The sequence below is a fragment of the Ylistrum balloti genome, unplaced genomic scaffold (genome assembly GCF_031769215.1).
Source record: "Ylistrum balloti isolate Yb309-2 unplaced genomic scaffold, AGI_CSIRO_Ybal_v1 Utg370828, whole genome shotgun sequence".
NCBI lineage: Eukaryota > Metazoa > Mollusca > Bivalvia > Pectinida > Pectinidae > Ylistrum > Ylistrum balloti.
In genome coordinates, this window is record NW_026782478.1 from 123,493 (window position 1) to 143,955 (window position 20,463).

General features: G+C 35.3%; 1 protein-coding gene across 1 annotated transcript; it reads left to right on the top strand.

The window, feature by feature from the left end:
* The first annotated feature begins 1,067 nt into the window (after positions 1-1,067).
* LOC132558814 (gelsolin-like protein 2) lies at positions 1,068-19,783 on the top strand. The gene is made up of 12 exons (XM_060223423.1): positions 1,068-1,167; positions 2,106-2,179; positions 2,846-2,920; positions 4,151-4,222; positions 5,016-5,143; positions 5,591-5,699; positions 9,530-9,640; positions 11,434-11,532; positions 14,264-14,361; positions 15,717-15,795; positions 17,385-17,480; positions 18,356-19,783. The coding sequence occupies exons 1-12, from the start codon at positions 1,068-1,070 to the stop codon at positions 18,449-18,451; spliced, it is 1,137 nt and encodes a 378-aa protein (XP_060079406.1). The 3' UTR covers positions 18,452-19,783.
* The last annotated feature ends 680 nt before the right edge of the window (positions 19,784-20,463 follow it).

The window sequence follows — 20,463 nt, forward strand, 5'->3', positions numbered from 1 at the left end:
ACACTATGAATTGACGAACATTTTACACACTGTGAATTTATGAACATGTTACACAATATGAATTGATGAACATTTTACACACTATGAATTGATGAACATGTTACACATCAAGAATTGATGAACATGTTACACACTGTGAATTGATGAACATGTTACACACTGTGAATTGATGAACATGTTACACACTATGAACTGATGAACATGTTACACACTATGAATTGATGAACATAATGCATGCTATGAAGTGATGAACATGTTACATAATATGAACTGATGAACATGTTACACACTATGAACTGATGAACATGTTACACACTGTGAATTGATGAACATGTAACACACTATGAACTGATGAACACTATGAACTGATGAACATGTTACACACTATGAAATGATGAACATGTTACACAATATGAACTAATGAACATGTTACACACTATGAATTGATGAACATAATATATGCTATGAAGTGATGAACATGTTACACACTATGAACTGATGAACATGTTACACAATATGAATTGATGAACATAATGTATGCTATGAACTGATGAACATGTTACACACTATGAATTGATGAACATAATGTATGCTATGAAGTGATGAACATGTTACACACTATGAACTGATGAACACTATGAACTGATGAACATGTTACACACTATGAAATGATGAACATGTTACACAATATGAACTAATGAACATGTTACACACTATGAATTGATGAACATAATATATGCTATGAAGTGATGAACATGTTACACACTATGAACTGATGAACATGTTACACAATATGAATTGATGAACATAATGTATGCTATGAACTGATGAACATGTTACACACTATGAATTGATGAACATAATGTATGCTATGAAGTGATGAACATGTTACACACTATGAACTGATGAACATGTTACACAATATGAATTGATGAACATAATGTATGCTATGAAGTGATGAACATGTTACACACTATGAATTGATGAACATAATGTATGCTATGAACTGATGAACATGTTACACACTATGAATTGATGAACATAATGTATGTTATGAAGTGATGAACATGTTTTTGTATGTTTCAGGTTTAAGGAAAGCAAAGAAATATGACTGGAAGGATTCCAATATGGCCCTGTTTGGATCAGACACAGACAGAAAAGTCAAAAGTAATTATTCAAACATTTCTTGGTGTCAATCCAAAATATTTAAACTTTGTCATAAGTTACATTTTTGTTACTGAAATAATGTATAAGGCTGAAACAGGAATAACAGCAGTTTTATATACCAACACTTGGGAGACCTGCTTTTGTATTGACACAATATCTTTACTGTGCTAAGCCCGTCCAGTACAATTTATATAGGACTGTTACAACAGACGTATTTGAAACTAGTCAGCTTAATACAGATGAAGAAGAAAAACCTAGAAAACTTTCACTTTGTGAATGAAAGTGATAATAGGTCTTGAGATTAGAAATTTATATTTCATCTGAGAATAATTGTCAGTAATTTGAACTACAGCAATTTTACCATAAGTTTATAATTATATAAACAATATATAAATATAGGAGATTGGTTTTCATGTGATAATCTTTCTTTGGACAATTACACTCAAACCTCATGCAGTGCTTCCTTACTAAAGGGGCTTGTTTTGGAATTGTTTGAATGTCAAAGGTCAAGGTCACTATTACTATAAATAAGAAAAATTTTGTACAATAACCTTATCAAAGGTACTTCACTAGGATTGCTTTTCAGGCCAAAATGTTAAAGGTCAAGCTCACTGAAGCAGTATAAAGAAAATTGGTTTTCTGTGATTTGAGTTTTCTTTGGAAAATTAGACTCAAACTTCATTCAGTTCTTCTTAACCAAAGGGGCTTGTTTGAGACTGTTTTTCATGTGGGTTGTGCCTGTGGTATTCTGTTTAAAATCTGATTTTATATAGGATTGTGATATACAGATCCTCAGGATCCACACTATACATCAACTCTGCAAACTTACTCATCGCATCTCAAACAAACGGTGAAATTATATAATTGGAATGAATACAGGTGACACACCCACTTCTGTAGAATTCTTGTTCATTTATTAATTTCTTTTGTGCTTGTAGAGGAGTCAGCCATGGAAGAGCCCGCATGGCAGGGTGCTGGACAGGCACCTGGGATCAAAATCTGGCGGATTGTGGTCAGTAAATACCAGTGCTGGCCTACTTTCTTAGTTTTCTGACTTTCATGAGAATATGAAAAGCAATATGACTATTTTATTTAAAAGTGAAAAAGTGATACCAAATGTCAAAAAGCATTGAAAAACTTGCTGGATAGATATAACACTGAAAAATTTTACAATCTGATCTATGTAGTGCAATGTCGCTTTTAATGTACATGGAATTGTCAGTAGCAAGGTCAGTGGTAAAGGTCAAATTACCATGATGTCAGAATGGTGACCTCTACATGATAACAAAAATAAACATGATATAACTTGTTAACCTATTACTGAGGTTTCTGAATGATTTGTTGTATCTTGTACACCATATCGGATGTTTATTTTTCTTCTTCTGAATGGTGATGATATGGATTATGGGAGATGATACATTACCAGGGATTTCCAGTACCAGAAAGGGCTTTACCTTGAGGATATCCATGAACCCAATTCTCTATTGAATTTGTTTATACTTGTACATAATTCCCATTCTTGCCATTTTTATGAAGATTTCATTTCTGATTGGTTACTTTTCAACTTAATTCAAACAAAAAACAATCCTGACGGACAGCACTTGAACATTGTGTATTACGTTTCTCTAGTTATATTTCTCCATTATTCGCTTCTAAAAAGCTGTCATTTATTTTTCAGAAATTCAAGGTGACTGACTGGCCAAAGGAAGATTATGGCAGATTCTACAATGGAGATTCCTATATCATTCTCAATGTAAGGATATTGATACTTCATGTAGTTCTCGTCTGATTTATGTGGCTCTTCAGAAGAGTTATTTCCCTTTGAAATCCTTATCACATATGTCCACAACACTAATACTTGTGTATTATCTCAACAGTCATTAATAAAACATCGTTTACAATTTTAGGATCTGTATATTAAGTAATGATGGTCAATACGCATGTGAATGGTTTAGACCAATCCTAAGTTTTAATGCCCACATAATTAGGTCAGTGTCGTGATAACTATTGCAATCACCTTCATCCCACAGTGTGCGTCCTTAAACAATTAAACATTTTCGACAACTTCTTAGAAACTCCAGATCCAATTTCATGGAAATTGTGCAGAAGCCTTTGCTGGTCTAAGATGAACCAAAATTGTACAGATTGTACAGATTTGTACAAAATTTTACAGTCCTCAGGGCTGAGGGGCAGGGCCAAAAGTGGTCAAATCTTCTTCTTAACACCCAGATATGGAAGGATGGAAGCATCTTAAGGTGCTTTACCAAAATTGATGATTTTATGGCTTCAGGGTCTCACATTTCCCCATGGGGAGGAAGTCAATTTTATCATAGTTTATATAGGAAAAATAGATTTTTGAGAATAATTTGTTTAATTTCTATTGGAAATATTTCTAACTTGGTTAGAATTATGAGTGAAGGATGACGGCTTGATGGTATGCCCATATTGATCCTGACTGACCCTCAGGGGCTGATGGGCTGGGCCAAAAGAGGTTAAATAGACTTAAACTTCAAAAATCTTCTCAACACTCAGGTAGGGTAGAATGAAATGCTCTGTATGAATGGAAGCATCTTTTATTACCAAAATGGGTCTCACATTTCTTTATATTGTTGGTTTTTTCCCCACTGTAAATAACTTTGTATTGACACTGACTTATATACAGAGTCACAATTTCTGTTTTATGACCCTTTAACCTTTATATTCAATATTGCTTATCTCGGGTGACCATCCAGGCTGCTATGTCTCTTGTTTTTGAACAAATATTGTTTAGTCACCCTACATACAAATTAGCCAGGAACATCTTGTATGGAAATTCTTATATCATCCTCAGAAAAACTAAAACTGGGCAAGCATTACTAAGTGTACATCATACACACAAATTAGCTAAGAATAAATTCACTGTACAAGTATACAATACACTTGGTAGTAAAATGTGCCCTTGAAGCTGATCGTGTCCTGATGTTTTAATTATTTGTTCATTTAGACTTACGTAGAGGAAGGAGGGGACGAACTGTTACATGATGTTCACTTCTGGATTGGAAAGAATAGCACACAGGCAAGTTCAATATTTGAAAAAGCTTGCTTCTTGAGATTTCCATCTGGTGTGTGTTGATATCTTGTATAATAAGCTGTGTGTAATAAAGGAGGTCAGGGTTGTCTGTATACTTGTATGGAAGGACTGTGTGTTGTATTAATTTATTGTTGACTAACATAAGTTATTTATTTGAACGTTGTATTTATCAGCAGTTAGAAATCAATTGTGATGCCATTATATGGTCAATAATACGTCATGAGTAGAAAGTGGTGCAAGAAAACGGCTTCCTCATTTTGATTTTGTCCCTGTTAAATCGTAACTTTCCTGAATTATGTGATCAAAAGAAGTTTAAATCTGTTTTCATTTGATATTTTATGAAACTCATGTTGAAGTTTTAATTTTTGCTTGTCACGGCTCAAAATAACGAAGATTTTCTAAGACTCGTTTCATAAATAAAATCTGTTGATTTAAAAAATCCTTTCTGATCCTATACACATATTTACCCAAACAATAACAGTAGACTTCTGTTTACTTTAAAATCAGAAACAATGGATACTCCAAAAACATATTGAGCAATTTTTACCTTTAAGAGAAACAACAAGGATGGTTATTGAAAAAACTTAATAATTTGCCAAGTTTATGTCCAAATACATGTATACTGTTAATGTATATGATTTATCCTGTTATCCTGTAGCTTTAGATACAGCTAATCCCAAAACTAGAATTCTCTCTTTCAGATCTTTACATTTCTGTGACAGAATTTTTATTTGAGATGTATTAAAATGAAACTTTTTTACAATTTTTTCATTGACAGGATGAATATGGGACAGCAGCCTACAAAACTGTGGAGCTGGATACCTTCCTTGATGATAAACCAGTCCAGCATCGTGAGACTGAAGGACATGAGAGTGACATGTTCAAGAGTTATTTTGAAACCATTACGCAAGTTTCTTACCTAGTATAGTTTTATTGAATTATGGGGCTGCTGCACCTCATCTAGACTTTGCCTTTTACCATCTTTTTTAAAAATGTTTCTTCAGTCACCTCCTAGGCTTCAAAATTTAGGCTTGTAGCATCACTGATAGACCTGGAAGAATGAAACAGCAGTATAATGCAGTTTAATTCATTGTTTGGCTGTACTTATGTAACTCTAAATCTTTAAACGGTGCTATTTATTTGTGTCATTTGTACAATCTCCAAATAAATATTCTAGATATTGTTAGAGTATTTCAAACAGGAGAAAGAAGCACAAAGAATTAGTTTCCTTTGTTTGATAAACTCTGAAGCAACAGTCGAACTCAGTTTTCTTGGGTCAAGAGCTTTTCTGAATCTGTTGGATGACCCTTCTGTGTGAAAAAGGATATAACTTTGAATTGTTGATTGTTACAGGACAATGAAGGGAGGAGCAGACACTGGATTCCGTCGTGTACAACCAGAGGAATATAAAGCACGTCTGCTTAAATTCTGTGGCACCGGGAAAAATATTAAAGTCACTGAGGTATGACATTGTAGAATTGTTAAAATTGTTTACTGAGGTATGACATCATTGTAGAATTGTTACAATTGTTAATTGAGGTATAACATTGTAGAATTGTTACAATTGTTAACTGAGGTATAAATCGTAGAAATGTTACAATTGTTTACTGAGGTATAACATCGTAGAATTGTTACAATTGTTAACTGAGGTATAACATTGTAGAATTGTTACAATTGTTTACTGAGGTATAACATTGTAGAATTGTTACAATTGTTTACTGAACTATGACATCATTGTAGAATTGTTACAATTGTTTACTGAGGTATAACATTGTAGAATTGTTACAATTGTTTACTGAGGTATGACATCATTGTAGAATTGTTACAGTTGTTTACTGAGGTATAACATTGTAGAATTGTTACAATTGTTTACTGAGGTGTGACATTATTGTAGAATTGTTACAATTGTTTCCTGAGGTATGACAACATTGTAGAATTGTTACAATTGTTAACTGAGGTGTGACATTGTAGAATTGTTACCATTGTTTACTGAGGTATGACAACATTGTTTCCTAAGGTATGACATCATTGTAGAATTGTTACAATTGTTTCCTGAGGTATGACATCATTGTAGAATTGTTACAATTGTTTACTGAGGTGTGACAGCATTGTAGAATTGTTACAATTGTTTCCTGAGGTATGACATCATTGTAGAATTGTTACAGTTGTTTACTGAGGTATAACATTGTAGAATTGTTGCAACTGTTTACTGAGGTATAACATTGTAGAATTGTTACAATTGTTTACTGTGATATGACATTGTAGAATTGTTGACTGAGGTGTGACATTATTGTAGAATTGTTATAATTGTTTACTGAGGTGTGACATTGTAGAATTGTTAGAATTGTTTACTGAGGTGTGACATTGTAGAATTGTTACAATTGTTTGCTGTGATATGACATTGTAGAATTGTTACAATTGTTTACTGAGGTGTGAAATCATTGAAGAATTGTTATAATTGTTTACTGAGATATAACATTGTAGAATTGTTACAATTGTTTACTGAACTATGACATCATTGTAGAATTGTTACAATTGTTTACTGAAATATGACATCATTGTAGAATTGTTACAATTGTTTACTGAGGTGTGGCATTGTAGAATTGTTACAATTGTTTCCTGAGGTATGACAACATTGTAGAATTGTTTACTGAGGTGTGACATTATTGTAGAATTGTTACCATTGTTTACTGAGGTGTGAGATCATTGTAGAAATGTTACAATTGTTTACTGAGGTATAACATTGTAGAATTGTTACAATTGTTTACTGAGGTGTGACATCAGTGTAGAATTGTTACAATTGTTTCCTGAGGTATGACATCATTGTAGAATTGTTACAATTGTTTCCTGAGGTATGACAACATTGTAGAATTGTTTACTGAGGTGTGACATTGTAGAATTGTTACAATTGTTTACTGAGGTATAACATTGTAGAATTGTTACAATTGTTTACTGAGGTGTGACATTGTAGAATTGTTACAATTGTTTACTGAAATATGACATCATTGTATAATTGTTACAATTGTTAACTGAGGTGTGACAGCATTGTAGAATTGTTACCATTGTTTACTGAGGTATGACATTGTAGAATTGTTAGAATTGTTTACTGAGGTGTGACATTATTGTAGAATTGTTACAGTTGTTTACTGAGGTGTGACAGCATTGTAGAATTGTTACAATTGTTTACTGAGGTGTGACATTATTGTACAATTGTTACCATTGATTACTGAGGTATAACATTGTAGAATTGTGACAATTGTTTACTGAAGTGTGACATCATTGTAGAATTGTTACAATTGTTTACTGAGATATGTCATCATTGTAGAATTGTTGGAAAAAGTTGCGGGGGTAAAATGTCATTGTAGAATGTTTACATTTGTTTACAAGCATTGAGGTATGTATTTCTCAGATTTGGTCTGTATGTTTTATTTGAGATGTGTGAGTGTTGATTTTTGACTGATCAGTGAAACAATATGGCTGACAGCTGGTCATCTTGGATTTTGACAGTTGAAGTTTGTTGTCAGTATTTCTCTGAAAACTCTTTTCAGGCCTTTCTTTGATTTCGTATGTGTGATTACTTTGTTATCAAATGATTAAAAGGAAACAGGAAAGACGGGGAAAGGGAGAGAAAAGATCTGTCTTGCATAGAACCAGTGTAGATAATTCATGTTAAGCATCAAGAACTCCCTGGGATCTCTTTATCGTCTGACAAATGATGATCAAATGACCAGACAAACAACTGACTACATTTGGTGAAAGATGGTCGTATAATCAGTTACACACCTGAAACAATGCCCTCTTTTTTGACTGCTACATGAAAAAATCTTTTGGAAAGTCTCCATCGGATAATGATTCTTAATGCTATTATTAGGCCCCTGTTGTTTGAATGTTAATAATAATTTTTAACTGGTAGTTTATGAAAAATTCTAATTATTGTCATTGAAAAAACAAGATAATTAAAAGGCAAAATTTGACTATAAATGTATCAATCTGACCTGTCTCAACAGATCTACAACTATGAAGTAATTATGTTCCCAGATTATTTAGGAAATGTTCACAAGCCAGGGTTGAACCTGATTAGCCTTCAAACAACAAGGGACTGGTCATGAAATGGAAATCTAGCCCTGTGTGTCAGCATTGTTAAACAAAAGGAGATCATTGCCTTCCCTGTGTGTCAGCATTGTTAAACAAAAGGAGATCATTGCCTTCCCTGTGTGTCAGCATTGTTAAACAAAAGGAGATCATTGCCTTCCCTGTGTGTCAGCATTGTTAAACAAAAGGAGAACTTGCCTTCCCTGTTAGTCAGCATTGTTAAACAAAAGATCTTTGCCTTCCCTATTTGTCAGCTTTGTCAAACAAAAGATCATTGCCTTCCCTGTTTGTCAGCTTTGTTAAACAAAAGATCATTGCCTTCCCTGTTTGTCAGCGTTGTTAAACAAAAGATCATTGCCTTCCCTATTTGTCAGCTGTGTGTCATTGTTAAACAAAAGATCATTGCCTTCCCTGCTTGTCAGCATTGTTAAACAAAAGATCATTGCCTTCCCTGTGTGTCAGCATTGTTAAACAAAAGATCATTGCCTTCCCTGCTTGTCAGCATTGTTAAACAAAAGATCATTGCCTTCCCTGTGTGTCAGCATTGTTAAACAAAAGATCATTGCCTTCCCTGCGTGTCAGCATTGTTAAACAAAAGATCATTGCCTTCTGTGTGTCAGCATTGTTAAACAAAAGGAGATAATTGCCTGTTGTCAGCATTGTTTGCCTTCCCTGTGTGTAAACAAAAGATCATTGCCTGTCCCATTGCCTTCCCTGTTTGTCAGCTTTGTTAAACAAAAGATCATTGCCTTCCCTGTTTGTCAGCGTTGTTAAACAAAAGATCATTGCCTTCCCTGTTTGTCAGCATTGTTAAACAAAAGATCATTGCCTTCCCTGTTTGTCAGCTTTGTCAAACAAAAGATCATTGCCTTCCCTGCTTGTCAGCATTGTTAAACAAAAGATCATTGCCTTCCCTGCTTGTCAGCATTGTTAAACAAAAGATCATTGCCTTCCCTGCTTGTCAGCATTGTTAAACAAAAGATCATTGCCTTCCCTGCTTGTCAGCGTTGTCAAACAAAAGATCATTGCCATCCCTGTTTGTCAGCTTTGTCAAACAAAAGAAGATGTTTGTTATACAAAATGAGGTCTTTGCCTTTACCGTGTATGATAGCAGGCATTTTAAGTTGTAGAGTTAATTGAAGAGAGACTCCTTTGCATTATTTATAAAATGATACATCATTACGTATATTTAATTAATAGGTACCAACAGCCTGGTCGAGCTTGAACTCTGACGATGTGTTTATCTTTGATCTTGGTCGTGAATTATACCAAGTGAATGGCCAGAACGCCACCAAGGACGAGCGCTTCAAGGTTTGTATGTCTTTCCACTACTTGGGAAGAATTTCTCTCATTCATCTTGTTCATAAAATTGTTTTGACGGAAAATTGATCTGTCTTCAGTATAGAATTCTTTCAAAGTCTGAATAAGGATCTAGCAGTAAAACTCGACTACATACTGAAAACTTATATATTTAAACAGTTATCTTATTTTTGTTGCTTTTCGTAGAGAAAAAAATATCATGCTAACATATGATAACACTTACTGCAGTTCTGATTGTTTTTTATATAGCAACCATAACGGATGTGCTTCATCATTTTGCTAATTCACCAAGAATGGCCATTTAACAATGCCAAATTGCAGAATGCAAGGTGATATTGTTAAATGAAGATGAAACATTAAGTGTTTGTCTTTCTAGGGTTGGAAAATCTTGTTGTAAAGGGAAGACATAATTGATGTGTGTTTATCATCTTTTTTTACATATATCCAGGACCGTCAAGTGTTGATATCTATATAGTGTTTATCATTGTATCTGAATAAAAATATCAACAAATATAGAATAATTTCTATGTAACATTATCTTCCTTAATATCAGGGCTGATGTACATGTTCTGATATCTTTACTTTTCGGAAATTTCATGAATGTGCATGTCTTGTCATACAGCATTCCACGGTCACTACCCTTAAGGTCAAGGTTGGATAGATGGTCATTAGCATACCACAGCCCTTACATCCAATACCACTGACCATTTACTGACCATTTACTGTCAGAACATCTTAGGTTCACATATATATCCATAAAACACTGTTTGGCAACTTTCGTTTTTTTTTTTAACATTTTTTGAAGACATATCCTATTGAGGGGTGTGACATGTCCTATTGATGGGTGTGATACATCCTATTGATGGGTGTGACATATCCTATTGATGGGTATGACACATCCTATTGATGGGTGTGACATATCCTATTGATGGGTGTGACATATCCTATTGATGGGTGTGATACATATCCTATTGATGGGTATGACATATCCTATTGATGGGTGTGATACATCCTATTGATGGGTGTGACATATCCTATTGATGGGTGTGATACATCCTATTGATGGGTGTGACATATCCTATTGATGGGTGTGACATATCATATTGATGGGTGTGACACATCCTATTGATGGGTGTGATACATCCTACTGATGGGTATGACATATCCTATTGATGGGTATGACATATCCTATTGATGGGTGTGATACATCCTATTGATGGGTGTGACATATCCTATTGATGGGTGTAATACATCATATTGATGGGTGTGACATATCCTATTGATGGGTGTGACATATCCTATTGATGGGTGTGATACATCCTATTGATGGGTGTGATACATCCTATTGATGGGTGTGATACATCCTATTGATGGGTGTGATACATCCTATTGATGGGTATGACATATCCTATTGATGGGTGTGATACATCATATTGATGGGTGTGACATATCCTATTGATGGGTGTGACATATCCTATTGATGGGTGTGACATATCCTATTGATGGGTGTGATACATCCTATTGATGGGTGTGACATATCCTATTGATGGGTGTGATACATCATATTGATGGGTGAGACATATCCTATTGATGGGTGTGATACATCCTATCGATGGGTGTGACATATCCTATTGATGGGTGTTAACCTTTTGTCATGTGATAAAGTTATGTATTATGTTCAAGGAAGGATGTGTAAAGTGGATTGCTTATTTTGTTGATGTTGTCAGAAAATGAGGTTGCAAGGTTGGAAAGCTTTTGAACATAAACATTATACTTCATTTCAGGCTTTACAATACCTACAGAAACTTAAAGCCGATAACAAGGGCAAGAGTGAAGTGTTGGATTTGGAGGAGGATGAGAACAATAAGGGTTCATTTAAAAAGGTACGTTTTTACACTACAAACAAAGGTTATGGGGGATGTTGAAATAGTCTCAGTCTGTCCCTGTGTGCATCCATACATTGGTCCATTTTGATAATTCTGCTGTCTGTTGTAAACTTTGCCTCCCCCTCTCCTACTCTCCATCTTGAGAAAGATTTTAAAAAATCCCTGTCTAGTTTCACTGATGCTTTTGAGCTGTAATTGGAGATGTGGAGAACTGAACAGTTTTGGTTTTGTAACCTTGACTACTACAGTATTTAGAATTATTGTTGTGACATCATTTAAAGGTCAATAGGTCATTGTCAGAGGACTGTTACAGTTCATGGGCCTTTGTTTTAAGTTCATCTTTACTTTCAACTTCACATCTTGACAAAAGAAATGTTGAGATGTATTAAAGTCAGATGACACTCTACTCTGTGGAAAAGTGTTATGACAGGTTTTGAGTGTGTTTGTAACAGGTTAGGAGTGTGACAGGTTATGAGTTAGCCTATGACAGGCTATGAGTTAGCCTATGACAGGTTATGAGTCAGCCTATGACATGTTATGAGTTAGCCTATGACAGGTTATGAGTCAGCCTATGACATGTTATGAATTAGCCTATGACAGGTTATGAGTCAGCCTATGACATGTTTCGAGTCAGCCTTTGACAGGTTTTGAGTGAGCTGATGACCGATGTTGATTCAGTCTGTGACAGGTTTTGAGTGAGTTGATGACCGATGTTGATTCAGTCTGTGACAGGTTTTTAGTGAGCTGATGACTGGTGTTGATTCAGCCTTTGACAGGTTTTGAGTGAGCTGATGACTGGTGTTGATTCAGTCTGTGACAGGTTTCTAGTGAGCTGATGACAGGTGTTGATTCAGTCTGTGACAGGTTTTGAGTGAACAGATGACTTTTGAGTGAGTTGATGACTGGTGTTGATTCAGTCTGTGACAGGTTTTGAGTGAGCTGATGACTGGTGTTGATTCAGCCTATAACAGGTTTTGAGTCGGCCTATGACATGTTTTGAGTCAGTCTGTGACAGGTTTTGAGTGAGCTGATGACCGGTGTTGATTCAGTCTGTGACAGGTTTTGAGTGAACTGATGACTGGTGTTGATTCAGTCTATGACAGGTTTTGAGTAACTAATGACCAATGTTGAGTCAGTCTCTGACAGGTTTTGAGTGTGCTGATGACCGGTGTTGATTCAGTCTGTGACAGGTTTTTAGTGAGCTGATGACCGGTGTTGATTCAGCCTTTGACAGGTTTTGAGTGAACTGATGACTGGTGTTGATTCAGTTTGTGACAGGTTTTAAGTGAGCTGATGACTGGTGTTGATTCAGTCTGTGACAGGTTTTGAGTAACTAATGACCAATGTTGAGTCAGCCTATGACAGGTTTTGAGTGAGTTGATGACCGGTGTTGATTCAGTTTGTGACTGGTTTTGAGTGAGCTGATGACTGGTGTTGATTCAGTCTATGACAGGTTTTGAGTGAGTTGATGACCGGTGTTGATTCAGTTTGTGACTGGTTTTGAGTGAGCTGATGACTGGTGTTGATTCAGTCTATGACAGGTTTTGAGTGAGTTGATGACCGGTGTTGATTCAGTCTATGACAGGTTTTGAGTGAGCTGATTACTGGTGTTGATTCAGTCTGTGACAGGTTTTGAGTAACTGATGACCAATGTTGAGTCAGCCTATGACAGGTTTTTGTGTCAGCCTATGACAGGTTTTGAGTGAGCTGATGACTGGTGTTGATTCAGCCTATGAAAGGTTTTAAGTGAGCTGATGACTGGTGTTGATTCAGTCTGTGACAGGATTTTAGTGAGCTGATGACCGGTGTTGATTCAGCCTATGACAGGTTTTGAGTGAGTTGATGACTGGTGTTGATTCAGTCTGTGACAGGTTTTGAGTGAGCTGATGACTGGTGTTGATTCAGCCTATGAAAGGTTTTTAGTGAGCTGATGACTGGTGTTGATTCAGTCTGTGACAGGATTTTAGTGAGCTGATGACCGGTGTTGATTCAGTCTGTGACAGGTTTTGAGTGAGCTAATGACCGGTGTTGATTCAGTCTGTGACAGGTTTTGAGTAACTAATGACCAATGTTGAGTCAGTCTCTGACAGGTTTTGAGTGAGCTGATGACCGGTGTTGATTCAGTCTGTGACAGGTTTTGAGTGAACTGATGACTGGTGTTGATTCAGTCTGTGACAGGTTTTAAGTGAGCTGATGACTGGTGTTGATTCAGTCTGTGACAGGTTTTGAGTGAGCTAATGACCGGTGTTGATTCAGTCTGTGACAGGTTTTGAGTAACTAATGACCAATGTTGAGTCAGCCTATGACAGGTTTTGAGTGAGTTGATGACCAGTGTTGATTCAGTTTGTGACAGGTTTTGAGTGAGCTGATGACTGGTGTTGGTTCAGCCTATGACAGGTTTTGAGTGAGCTGATGACTGGTGTTGATTCAGTCTGTGACAGGTTTTGAGTGAGCTAATGACCGGTGTTGATTCAGTCTGTGACAGGTTTTGAGTAACTAATGACCAATGTTGAGTCAGCCTATGACAGGTTTTGAGTGAGCTGATGACTGGTGTTGATTCAGTCTGTGACAGGTTTTGAGTGAACTGATGACTGGTGTTGAGTCAGCCTATGACAAGTTTTGAGTGAAATGATGACTGGTGTTGAGTCAGCCTATGATGAGTTTTGAGCGAGTTGTTTTACCATTGTTGTATAGTACTAACTTTTGATTAATATTTCTTTGTATCCAGTGTCAGGAATTGAGCGCCTTGAAGGATGACCGTGATGATGATGATGATGAAGATGATGATGAAGTGGACGAAAGTGGATCTGAGAGATCGCTTTTCAGGTTAATAATATAAGCATGAAATTACCTGTTCAAGTACTTAAAAAAAACTATGAAATATTCAGATAGTAAGTTTAGTATGAAGAGGAAGAAGATCTTGGCAGTTAGAAAATCCAACTTTTTCAAATAATGAAATTTTTACATGCTTATTGGTTGTGTGAAAAAGTGAGCTGTAGGAGGGAAAAAAAAGTTGACATCTGTTCAGGTTAAAAGTATTAATAAGAGTCCATTTCCAGACCTGTTCAGACAGGGAAAAAAATTTCGAGTGACCATTTCAGGTCCTGTTAAGGTGAAATATTATATAGATTGACTATATCAGATGCTGTTCAGATTGAGAATAATAGTAATAAATGACCATATCAGGTTAAACAATATGAAGAGTGATGTTATACTGTACATAGGGAAATGTGAACTGTAATGAATGGTCTGATTCATTCTTTTACTAGGAGGCTAAAAATAAAAATTACTTTAGCATGAAGTGCAGTTTGGGGTTTTAGAGAAAAAAGTTAACTATGGGTTTGGTAAGCAGTTTTTATGGTGGCATGTAACTGCCATCAACTGGTCAAGCTGCCAGGATAATTGATTGTGACAAATCGTCATATCAAGACAAAAATATTGTGTTAAAGACATCTTATAAAGTGAACTAATCATGATAATTAGTATAATAAATCTATCCTTAAATCAGCTTATGTATCTTGACATTGTTACTTTTTGTCATCACAATGCTTGGAAGTTACATGTGCTAAAAGTTAATTGTTACTTGAAATAGATTTTCACATTATTAGGGGTGCCTAGCAGTAAGTAAATTGAAGGGCCTGAGATTGCACATTATTAGGGGTGCCTAGCAGTAAATAAATTGAAAGGCCTGAGATGGACGTTTTAGCCCAGTATTTTTATTTAGCAATTCATGCACCAATCAGGCTATTTATGTATCTATATTATAAGCAAGCAGTGGAGTCTGTAGATCACAACACCTATACAACCGCCAGTGAAATACCTTCATTTCTTCTCAACAAAAATCCTAAATACAAAAGCATCCTGAATAACGCATCAGTCTATTATGTCACTTCCCAGCATTACTGCAGCAAAAACTTATGCTGTCATGATACTTATGGTTCCTTAAAGACAAATTCATTGCAGTGATTATCGACTTTGTAAGACAGCTTAGTATAACAAGTCATATTATTATTACAGTTCATCACGATTGTTGTAGCAGCATGACAAGTCAGTTACATGCCACCATAGTTTTAAGTAAAGCAAATGTGTAACTTAATAACAAAGTGTTCAGATTCGTTACAATATTTATAGTTACTGAATACATATTAAGATAGCAAATAATGGCTTATTTGTTTACACAGAATCAGTGACGAATCGGGTCACCTTGAGTTCACCCAGATTGCTTCAGGAAAGCTCGAGAAATCCATGTTGAATTCCAAGGTAAGGTCATAGATTGATTAATTAATATGAGAATCAAGTTAGCTTAGTCAACTGAATTTACATTAGCTGAGTATGTAAGATTAATTCTGATTAGCTGAGTGTGTAAGCAAATTTCTGATTATCTGAGTATGAAAGCTAATTCCAGGTTAAGTGTGAAAGCTGATTTCAGACTAGCTTATAGGGGTGCAGCGATTTATTAGTATATCAGTGTTTTGCAGTCCAATGCCTAGCGATATGAATATCACTTACTAGAACAGGTTCTTTATGATATGTTTTGCTTGTTAGTATTAACAGTAATGGGTAAGTTAGTAGATAGTTCTGATAAAATGCTTAAAACAGGATGCCTTACTTCCAAAACTGGTGCTGAAAATCTTGATATTTTAATAGAATGAAAACCTGAATTGAAGTAAATGAATATGTTATGATACAAAGTGGTCTGAACATGGCTGAAAGAATGGGAAAAAAGCAATATAAATAGGAAACAATATATCAATACATATTACGATATGGTAGTACTGAATTGCAATATATATCAATATACAATCTTGTTGTACCGTTGCACACCTATTAGCTGAGTATGAAGGCTAATTTCAGATAAGTTGAGTATGAAAGATTAGTTAACTTAACCAGGTGTATAAGCCGAGAACATCAGATAGCTTTGTGCAGTATGAAACAATACTGACCTAAACTCATTATTACCTTGTCAAATGTTTGAACACCGTTCCACTTTTGAATAATGAGAAGTTTTAGATGGACAGGTGTTGTTATCAGTGGTGTCTCCTGATGAGGTACATATTGATTGCACCTTGATAAGGGAAGTACGTAAAGAGGATCCTGTTTATTATGTTATCGTCTCATTTTGTTAGAACACACCTCGTTCTACACACCTGATTACATTTGTGTGGTCATCTGTCAAGGTTAATGATTAAATATAAGTTAAGTCAAGGTCACAGGTTAAGTTAACTCATAACATTTTAAACAAAGGTCAAACGGCTATAACTGTCATCCAAGTTTTATGATATGATGTTGTGACATATGAAAGAAATTTAATTTAAATAGCTTGAACTGCATTGTACATGTGATGCAAATTATTGAAATTTCAATAAATGTTTTAAAAAACATTATATTCCTATAAATCTGTGAGGATTTGACTGTTCTGGTTCATCTTCAGCCAAGAAAAGGTTCTTTAAAATGAAATTTGTTGAGGGTTTTTTGAAGAGTTAAAAAGTGTCAATTGTTAATTAACATATAGTACTGTCAAAAGAGGATTGCAGTAGGTCACTTGAGACTGAGGTGACCTAATTAACACATTTTGTACCCAGAGTCTCCTCATTAGTTTGCTTCCTGTACTTATCATAGTATTTCAATATTTTGCTCTTCATCTTGTCAGATTTTGGTGGTCATTGGCCAAGGTTAAAGGTTACACTTGACAACTTTTGAAATAAATAGTTTGCAAGAGATTTAATTAATATTTTCACCGTTAAATCATAACGTCAAGCTTTTACACCCGATTAGATTTAGTGATGCTTGGTCAAAGTTCAGAAGTGAAAGGCTCCTGATAATTAGGAATTGATTGTCTCTTACTACAGGATGTGTTTCTGGTGGACAATGTGACTCATCTGTTTATCTGGACTGGAAAGGAAGCGTCCATAGATGAGAGGAGAAATGCCTTTGCTTATGCTCATGTGAGTATCAGTAAAAATTGTAATATTTGTTTTAAATGACAGGATGAGTAATTCTTTAAAAGTGTCAGATATTTCTGACTCATCATTATGATAAACCTTACTGTAATTTAAGTATGTTATTGAAGTATTATTTAGATAAAAAAAAAATACTTACTCAATGGTAGTATGGTGTCTTTGCTTAAAGGGGCAAATAGGGGAAAGGCTTTGAAATGTTTCTGCTTCTTTATGGATGAAAGTATTTTAACGAAATTTGGTCTAGAGCATCCTATGTTGAAGGGTATTCAGTTTTGTATCTTCTGTAGGAATAACTGCATTTCACCCAAAATAAGGGAAGGGAACTCAATTTTAGCCATTTTATATAAACAGTAGGTTGGTCCCCTCTGTGGTAGAGGGATGGGGCACCAATAGGGAAAACAGAATATGGTTTATTGAGGAGTAGGGGCCAATATGGGGAAGCAGAATAAATGTGTTGAGTCTTGTATTTGGTTTGTATTTTTGGATTGTTGGGTAATGGGGAAACAGGTTTTTATAAACAGTGTGTCTGACCCCCATCCTGGGTTAGAGCATTTGGACACTACTAAGTTTGAGAAGATTCAATTTTGTTTACATTAAGGGTCTGACTTCTTTGGGGGCAGGGACATAGCCGAATAGTTCAAGCAATTGTGACCAAACCAAACTATGTGAATAATACAGGCCCTAGAGGCCTCTTGTTGATCTAATAGAAATGGTTTGACTGTAATTGTTTTAGTCCACCATCATCTGATCGTATGAATTGTCCCTTGTCTGTTGGTCCTAGGATTCCTCAGGCATTTTCTGTTACATTTTCTGGTGTCATTGACTGAAATGGTTGATAACTGTAGTTTGTTTAATTTCAGAAACACTTGCAGGGCTCCAAACACCCATTTATTCCTGTGACATGTTTGACAGAAACAAGCAAACCTGTCAAGGAATTTGAAGACGCCTTCAATTAGATATGCAGGAACGTGTAAGCTCCTTGTTGAACAAGTCAGCTGCACAGTGGTACTCCTACACATTCAGTAGTGCTGAAACTCTAGCCTTCAATCTCATTTAGTAATGTTACATGCTTCAGATACAAAAAGAAAGGAAGGAATATATACAATCTGAAACTTCAATTAAAAAGTTATAAAAGATAAGATGTAGGTTTTGAGGTATAATTTAAACTGTTACAAAGCATGGACATTTTTAGTTCTGGTGATTGTAGGTGTGTTTGTCAGTTGAACTAACCATTGTTATACTAAGTTAATGTCTTGTTGGTGCAGTAATTAACACAAGGTTTGGTAACATATGGGAATATTATACTACAGCAAAATATTTATCTTTTATTTTTTATCTTCATTGACGCTTTGCCCTCTACACTTCAATTAATAATTTCCTATGTAACAGTTTAGAAATGTGTAAACCGTCTCCCACCAAAAGCTATTTTCCCCCAGAATATTTCCTTTATTAACTATCAGACAATACTATGGTTACTTGCACCATTTTTGATATGTTATATTTGTGGACCAAATTTTGTTATCTTTTTTATCATACATGGAGTCACTAATTCTCCATTATTCCTTATCTATCTTTGTTCATGAAGACGGTAACTGTGTTGCTATTCAAACTGATACAGGCAGATGAAATGTACTTTGGTTTTCAATTCAAACTGACTTACAAAAGAATTGTCCAGTCTATTGACATGTGTAAAATCTGAGTTACATCTAAGCCAGTAAGATGATCCAGATTATAGTATTGAGACTAGTATCTATGATATGAAGTTTGTATTTGGAATAGTCTGAACAGAATCGGCACATAAAATAAAGAACACGGTGTGAGTGAAACACTGTGCTATATTTTGGCCGTCACTTTGAGAACGTACATTAAAGGAATACATCCGACACCTAAACTGTTAATCATTAGCCTGTGTTATGCTTATGTGTTTGTTCTTTTTTGAGGTTATTTTATTTTTGGCAGATGCAGTATGTATAAACATATCATGTACACAAGCTTTTTTATACTTCTTGTTTCACTTTATATCTCCGTTATAACACACCATTTTGAACATTGAAAGTATTACCAAATTGAGATTGAGTTTTGATTCTTATAACGTTTTTCTATGGACTGGTTTATTCTGTTTAGAATTTAATGCATATATTTTCAAAGCAATCACTTGGTTGAGTCCCATTCAGCTCCATGTAGACCTGCCACAATTAGCCAGGCCTGTGTATATTTACTTGTATTTCTGATATATACATAAATCTAATTTACTTACCTAGCAATAAACAGTGCCTTTATACGCCATACATCTGTTGTTACATTCTTATTTTTTCAATATTTGAATGTTAATGGTAATGATGTGGAGTATGTAGCTTGGTAAGTCATTATAAAACTGAACTTGTAATTATTTGTGTGACTGGAGAAGATCAACATAACAAGTTCTTAAGTCTCAATAAGTCTTAATTGAAATACCAACATGGGAGGCTTACTCAGGGACCCTAGTACAAGACTTTCCCTGGGAGGAGTTCCACATTGACTCCATAAAGAAGCCAACATGTGTAAAGTTTGATCCACACTACTTGACAAATAAAACCACTGAAGAATGAAGTTGTAGAGTGCTGACAAGAATTTTCTAAAAGTAGTTATCTCGTCCGAACAATCCAGAAAATCGAACTTGTCGGAGATATGGTGAATTACTTTTCTAAAAGTAGTTCCGTGATCTCGACCCAACAATCCTGAAAATCGAACTTGTCCGAGAATTATCGGTGTTTGACATTTGATTACAACCCCTGAAGAAATGAAGCTGCTAGAGCACCGACAATCAGTTTCAATAGTAACAATGACCTCGACCCTACAACTGTGGTGCTTACAAGTTGTGGATTTTGATCTCTATCCAGCCAGCAGATAGAATACTGGTAAAGACAAGCGTTACTTTCATCTACAAGAATACATGAAGCCTCGCTATTACGACCATTTTCGTTCAGTA